The sequence below is a fragment of the Phytophthora parasitica genome (genome assembly GCF_000247585.1).
Source record: "Phytophthora parasitica INRA-310 unplaced genomic scaffold supercont2.29, whole genome shotgun sequence".
Lineage (NCBI taxonomy): Eukaryota > Oomycota > Peronosporomycetes > Peronosporales > Peronosporaceae > Phytophthora > Phytophthora nicotianae.
In genome coordinates this window covers 559,301-566,972 of record NW_008649015.1, presented here as the reverse complement: position 1 = coordinate 566,972, position 7,672 = coordinate 559,301, and the positions used below count along the sequence as shown (strand labels likewise).

Genomic DNA, 7,672 nt, shown 5'->3' with positions numbered 1-7,672 from the left:
GAGAAGGGAGACGCTAAGTAATGAAGAGACCTTGACCCTTGGTGACATGACGAACGAGGACCGGGAACTGTTGTTGAAGCTGTTAAGGAATTACCCCGACCTGTTGGAACCGAAGGAGGGCTGTCCTCCTGCTACGACTCTGGGTGTGGAACACCACATTAACACGGGGAATGCAGCACCAATAAAGATGCGTTCACGACGGTACTCGCGATCCGAACAGGAAGTCATTGACAAGGAAGTCGGCAACATGTTGCACGACGGTGGGTAGTTATCGGGTGACGAACGACCTCTAAGCCCAGGCTCCCTCGCCCATGTGACTCCCCTGTTATTGGGTTCTACGATGTAAGGGAGAAGAATGCCGACATGGCGGTCATTACAGTTGCTTTCTGGGCGAGGTTCATGAGGATGACCGTCGCGAGCCTAGTCACAGTGGGCAAGGACCAGGATCAGAGACACCGTTACAGTGGAGGTGGTGCAATAAGGGCACTGGACAATAACGGTCCATCTACTGGGAATGGATATTGCACAGACCAAAGGCTTAGAACCGAGACCCCTGCTAGAAACTACACATAAGAAGGAAGTGAGAAGGAAGTAAGAAGTACTAATTAAGTATTGCGGGATGTATTACAGAAGGGAGTCAGACAAGCGACGGAATGACTCGGGCGAACACCCCCAAGAGATCAGCGTGCGGAGCGACGAGCGGCACAGGCAGACACGCCTCGGGCGCCTCGCGCAACAAAAAAACAACCCCAGGCAGTACTGCGCGGTCACAGAGGCGGTGTCGTCGCTACTTCATCGAACATTAGGGTAGCCACCGGAAACACGCCAATGGCGGCTCAGGACCATGATGATGTGGTCATGGTGAATGTTTCAGACGTTCGCGGTGACAAGCAGCAGGCCCCACCCGTCCGGCAGATACTGCATGTCCGCCATGTTCAGCAGGGACAGCAAGGTCCACCAGCACCACAAGCTCAACGAGCACCACCAGTACGACCGGGACTCGCGGCGAATCCGGGAAGAGATAGTGATGGAGACGGTGATAGTAGTGACAACAGTGACCACGACGGTGGCGACGATGGAGGGAATGCAAGGCGTGGAACACCAGCGGGACCGGTTGCCATGGCACCACCACCACCTCCACCACCAGCACAGGTAGCACAACAGCCGTACGGAGCTCTGGTTACGCCTACATGGGTCTATCAAGCGCCTCGTCATGAAAGGAAACTAAGATTACCAAAGTTTAAAGGCCTAGATGAACCCAAACTGACAGTGAAAGCCTGGCTGAAGGCGGTGAAGAACGAGCTACGGCGGCAGACAGCGATCCTACGGACGGAGTGGCGGGAGCATGAAGTCTTCATCGAAATGGTCGCTAATTTGGAAGGCGAAGCTCTGCTGTGGTACGACACCGTAGAGGACTCCTTTAACCGACGAGAGGACCAGACCTTCGAGAACTTAAGCCGGTTGATGAGAGGCAGATACATGATACAGCGCTCGAATCCTGAAGTGGTTGCCAGACTGCGACAGCGGCGACAGCAGCGAGGAGAGCCCCTTGTGGAATATGCACAGAAGCTGCGAGTAATCTCGTCCAGTAATCCGGTCGGAGAAGAATGGTTGGTAGATGCCTTTCTGGAGGGTATGAGCAACAGGTGGCACGCGACTCTTGTGCGGGGGCACCGCCCCACCACACTTAACGAAGCCGTCGAGCAAGTCGGGGAATACGGAGAAGGGTACGGTGTCGGCCTGGCGATGGCTTTGCGCACTCAGGATGAGCGAGCGGCTACGGCACGTGCGACGGTGGCACCGGTGCCGAACGCGGCCCCAATGCGACCTTCACTAAGGACTACGGAACTGGGCGCTGTTGTCTCCGGCTACGAGAATTACGGACTGGTGAAACGTTCGGACTTCCAGTACGACGTCGAAGGCAGGCTGGTGGTACCCAAGAACAACACCGTACTTCAAGGAGCTGGACAATGGAATACCGTGATCCCAGTTGGATATCGGCTCGTTCCGGAAGAGGCGGTGACAGCTGACTACGGGACACTACCCAACAACCTGCAGGCTGTGGGACCAACTCAGAACACCGGGCAACGGCAACATACGACGCGAAACCAGCGCTCGGATGGAGGAGGAAACCCAAACCGCCGTGCTGGGAAGGCCTTTAAGTTGGAAGGACAAGACACCGGACGGCAGATGCAGCAACAGTCGCAGCATCGATGGTCAGGTGGCAGTAATGGGGGAAATACTGAGCTTTTACGGACCAAGGAAGATCGGTTACGGAACCACCAGCGGTATTTGGACAGGAGGACGCAGCCGTATGTACCAAGGAGGGCTGCAGCGAAACCCGACGACATGTGCTTCTATTGCCATGGCTTTGGTCATCATGCGCGTGCCTGTGAGTTGAAGAAGGCTGATTTGGAAGAGAGCAGCTCTGTGGTTGGACCCAACGCTGACGCCAACAACAATAACGCTGACAATGGTGCGGGAAACGAGTCCAGGATGTAGGGGCCCCGGCTCGGCATCCTGTAGAACTTGCACGGGGTAAGGAGCAGGGAGAGTGTCCATCGTCTGAAGAAAGCGCCTTGGCTACGGAGGAGGCTAATTTCTACGGACAGGCGGAGGAGGTGGAAACACCGCGAGGCGGGAGAGTAAAGGACGGAAAAGTATGGGGTCGGCGACGAAAGAGAAAGCGGGGATCTCGGGAACAAGACTCGAGGCAGCCAGCAAAGAGACCGAGGGCACCGGAAGTCGGAGGAGAAAGACGACAGGTGCTAGCAACGGTGCTGGGCGGCGGTATGCGTCTGAAGGATGCCACATCCGACCAGCAAGGGGTGGAGGACCAACGAGTTGAGGATGCAGGTGGCTGCAACCAACCAGCCAGGGGCGTTGCGGCGGTGGAACCGCCCGTGGCGACGATCAGACGCGTGCGATTCGAAGATGAGCGGGTGTTAACGCGTGGGGATGGCGAGACAGCACCGTTCAAGGGACAGGATCCAACGACAAATGACCTCACTGCCGAGGCCAGAACCGCAGTGCCCAGCTGTGTCAGGTTGGAAGCACTGCCCACGGAACAAGTGAACGCGGGGTGCCTGGGAACTAATGGCAAGCAGGAAGAGCCCGCAGACGCAATGACCCGCGGGATTTACGAAGACGAAGAAATCCAGGGCGACGCGTCAGGTAACGGCACCCACCCACGACAGTGGAACGGGGTACCTTCGACTGGGGATGGCGAGGCGCTCACACTGCTGATGAATGAGTTGATGATGGAGGTGCAACGACGCAACGAGCCTCAGGCAAAGACACTACGACTGAAGGTAGCGCAGAGGCAAGAGGACATTCAAAAAGCGGAGGCGGATCGACGATGGGAGACTACGCAAGCTGCGAAGCAGGAGAAGGTGTTGCGCCGGGCTTGCATCCGGACGATGCGCGGTCGACGAAAAGCGCCACAATCCCAGGCGGTAGCAGCGCCAGCTACCAACCGCGGAACGACAAGCCAATCCGCGAAAGTCAATGAGGGACCCTTGGACGACGAGGAACGACCACTAACTGAGGAAGTTACGTTGGTGAGAGCATCGCGGGCTCGGAGACGACAAGAACGGCGCGTGCGGAAGGCAAGGGCCAAAGAGCGTAGGATGAACGAACGGCGAGACCCTCAGCGACAGTACCCGGCAGGCAGCTTCTACAGTTACGATGAACACCGCCAAACGGGAGGGCACGCTGCGGCTATACAGGAACTTACCATGTCTTCACTGGCCTACCAGAAGCCGCGTACAGTCAAGACCGTGAAGCGGGGAAACAACAAGCAATTGAAGAAGGTGTACAAGTACCAGAGTGGCAGTACATACAGTAGCCCGAGCACACAGTGGAGTTCCGCGGCAGGAAGACACTGCAAGACTGGAAAACTGCGGGCCGTACAAGCTCCTGCCATTGATCAGCTACCAACGGCTACGGTGAAGGTTCGAGGCGTTACCCAGTCAGTGAAACTCGACACAGGAGCCCAATACAGTGTCGCTGGTCGCAGTTGGTGTGAGCACGGGGAGCGGATACACATGCCGCCACCGGTGGACTTCATGGAGGGATTCAGTGGAGTTTCAGTAAGAGTGCTGGGTGTCTGGCGGTTCGTTCTGTGGACGCAGTACTCACAGAAAATGACGTTGGATGCACTTATCGTAGACAACGATACGACGGACTTCCTCATTGGAGAAGACTGGATGTACGACCAGGGAGTTAAGATCGACTTCGTCGTTGGAGAAATGAAGTGGTATGATGGTGACGTGAAGAAGGTTCTTCCCTTCACCGGAGTTGGAACTCGTGAGCAACGGAAACGGCTCGCTAAAGTTAGGCTCCTAAAGAAGGCGAAAGTACAGGCGCAGACATGCCATAACGTGGAGCTCGCTGTCTCTGAACCAGATGGAACTGTGGGCTTATTCCAACCCCGGAAGCGTAAGGAGCCTTACTTGCTGGTGGCCCCAACGGTAACCAAGGTGACGTCCGGTCGGGTGAAGGTTCCGATCCTGAATTTGATGGGGAAGACGACGAAGCTTCCTAGTCGTGAAGCCCTGGGAACTTGGACACCACTCCGTGATGAGATGGAGATTCTTGAGCTGAAAGGAGAACTCGAGCCTGAGCGGGTGAACAAGTGGTTGGACGAGATCAGCCTGAGAAGGGAGACGCTAAGTAATGAAGAGACCTTGACCCTTGGTGACATGACGAACGAGGACCGGGAACTGTTGTTGAAGCTGTTAAGGAATTACCCCGACCTGTTGGAACCGAAGGAGGGCTGTCCTCCTGCTACGACTCTGGGTGTGGAACACCACATTAACACGGGGAATGCAGCACCAATAAAGATGCGTTCACGACGGTACTCGCGATCCGAACAGGAAGTCATTGACAAGGAAGTCGGCAACATGTTGCACGACGGTGTGATCGAAGAAGGGACGGGGGCGTGGGGTTTTCCTGTTGTACTCGTGCGGAAGAAAGATGGCACCGTTTGATTCTGCATAGATTACAGACTACTTAATAACATCACGAAGAAAGACGTTTATCCGCTGCCCCGGATTGACGAAGCCCGTACATGATGCATGGCGCAAGGAGATACTCGAGTCTGGACCTACACGCAGGATACTGGCAAGTACCCGTAGCTGAAAAGGATAAGACCAAGACTGGCTTCGTCACTAGACAGGGGTTGTTTCAATTCGTCCGGATGCCATTCGGTCTCGCCAATGCTCCGGGAACCTTTCAGAGGATGATGGACGCGGTGCTCCGCGGTTTAACGTGGAAGAGCTGTTTGGTTTATCTCGACGACGTCATCTTCTTCACAGCTGGATCTGTTTCTCGGCATGTGGTCGAGTTAGCTTGCGTGTTAGAGCGACTGTCGAAGGCGGGGCTGTCTCTCAAACCCAAGAAATGCAGCTTTGCGATGACTCGACTAGAGTACTAGGGGCACGAGTTGGACGCAGACGGCATTCGACCGCTTGAATCTCTGGTAGCTACTGTACGGAGGTTCCCAACACCGGAAACGCCGGAAGATGTACGCCGGTTTGTTCATCCTGCAGGGTATTATCGACGATTTGTAGCGCATTTCGGGTCTAAAGCGGCACCATTGACGAAGTTACTCAGGAAGAAGACAGAGTGGGTCTGGGGAAAAGAACAACAAGACGCATTTGAGTTGCTGAAGGAGGAGTTGACGGAGAGGCCGCTGTTGGTGTATCCTGACTTCTCCAAGCCCTTCAAACTAGTCACCGACGCCTCTGTAGTAGGCCTGGGCGCCGCTTTGATGCAGGATCAGGGACTGGGTGACCAACCGGTGGCTTACGCTTCGAAAGTAAACTCTCCTACCGTGGCTAAGTACGGGATCACCGACTTAGAGTGTGCGGCTGTCATTTGGGCAGTCAAGCTCTTTCGACCGTACCTGTATGGACGGCGGTTCGAGCTCGTAACGGATCATTCGGCGTTATCATACCTCATGAAGAAGAAGGATCTTACTGGACGACCATATCGGTGGGCTCTACAGCTTCAGGAATTTGACTTTAATATCGTTTACCGGCCTGGGTCAACCAACGTCGTGGCGGACGCACTATCACGTGCCCCGGTACGTGCAGTGACCGCCACGCGGAGTCTAACCCCTGCTGAGAATTCGCAATTGAGCTCCGCGACACTGGTGAACGACGGATCCGTAACCTTAGGAACAGGTGCATCGGGAAACCATCCCGACAGCGATAAGGAGAGTGGACAGTTGACTGACATGGAAATCCTCCGGTATCAGCGTGAGGATAAGTTCGTACGGAAGCTGAGGGGACAACGAGTCTACCGTGGCTGTGCGATAGCCACAAAGAACGCGTTAGCTTACTTGCGGAAGGATGACGGTTCATTACGAGTGGTACTGCCCGCGGCACTACGGGCCAAAGGTTTGAGGGAAGCGCACGATTCTATCTACGCCTGCCATCTGCGAACTCCTCAGACTTACACGCGACTAGAACGAACGTACTGGTGGCCGGACATGAGGGACCAGGTGAAGCATTGGGTTCGTAGTTGTCGGGATTGTGCTACGCGGAAAACGCAGCCAAAGGCTGTCATTCCGCCACTGCGGAGTCAGGGAGTCGGTGACGTGAGTGATCGGTGGGCCGTGGACATCGCTGGACCCTTGCCAGTCACCTCGAGGGGGAATCGATATGTTATAGCCGCAATTGACTACGCCAGCAGATATGCAGTAACAGTAGCAGTATCTGCCCACACGGCCGAGGACGTTGCGCGTTTCATCGCTGAACGAGTGGTTCTAGTGTACGGACCTATGCGGGAAATCCTCATGGACGGAGCTCCGGAATTGAATGGGCTCATAGTGACGAAACTGGTACAATTACTGCAAGCTCGACAGACCACACCCGTACCCTACCGACCTATGCTGCTGGGGCTAGTCGAAAGGTTCCACAAAGTCTGGAAGGATATGGTAGCTCAGTCGCACGTCAGCCCGAGACCGGCCCTCACGACGCCTGAAGTATCGAAGAAGGAACACTATTACCGAGACGCGGCCAGATGGCCAAGAAGAGCAGCAGGCGAAGCAACGCGCGGGGAAAGAAGCCCGCGAAGCGAGAGCAGCTCGTCGGGACGCTTTACATCACCAGTCGGAAGCTTCAGCCCGCGAAGAAGTGGATCCAGTTACAGATAGCCGGCTACCAGGCGGTGAGGAGACCGCAGGCCTTGACGAACGCTCTAAGGAAAGAAAACGGGTCGATATAGGTGCCATACGGCTCCCAAGTCCGGGACGACAAGGAGGATCGAATGGCCATGACGGCGGTGGGGTTACTCGAGCACTTCGAGTATGTGGACAAGTACGTAGACTGCCGACCATTGATGACTTACTACAGACCGCTACCGCAGGCACAATTGTTGAAAGGGGACAGCGCAAGGTCCGCAACCGAGCCGGGCGATATTAGACCCAGCACGAGGTGGAGTTCCAGCGTGAACCCGGCGGCCTTGTGTCGCGTATATGGCTCACCAGCGGCGAGTTCGAAACGCTCTTTGACGGAGGAAAGATCGGGGACAATCTTCGGGCTGGGGATGGCGTGTAGGCATTTGGTGCCCTTGAAACCCGAGCCGGTCGAAACGCAACAGTATACGGTGGTGATCGATCTTACCGACGAGTGCAAGAGAGTATAACGGACGCACGAAGTGCACT

The 7,672-nt window shown here is 55.7% G+C and overlaps 2 protein-coding genes across 2 annotated transcripts; both read left to right on the top strand.

Moving 5' to 3' along the window:
* Positions 1 to 46: 46 nt before the first annotated feature.
* On the top strand, positions 47 to 268 carry PPTG_12086 (hypothetical protein; the record flags this gene model as incomplete). Its single annotated transcript, XM_008908296.1, has 1 exon — positions 47 to 268. One exon carries the CDS (start codon positions 47 to 49, stop codon positions 266 to 268), a length of 222 nt encoding a protein of 73 aa, XP_008906544.1.
* Positions 269 to 828: 560 nt separating this feature from the next.
* PPTG_12085 (hypothetical protein) lies at positions 829 to 4,991 on the top strand (the record flags this gene model as incomplete). Its single annotated transcript, XM_008908295.1, has 2 exons — positions 829 to 2,476; positions 2,527 to 4,991. The coding sequence occupies 2 exons, from the start codon at positions 829 to 831 to the stop codon at positions 4,989 to 4,991; spliced, it is 4,113 nt and encodes a 1,370-aa protein (XP_008906543.1).
* Positions 4,992 to 7,672: the final 2,681 nt, after the last annotated feature.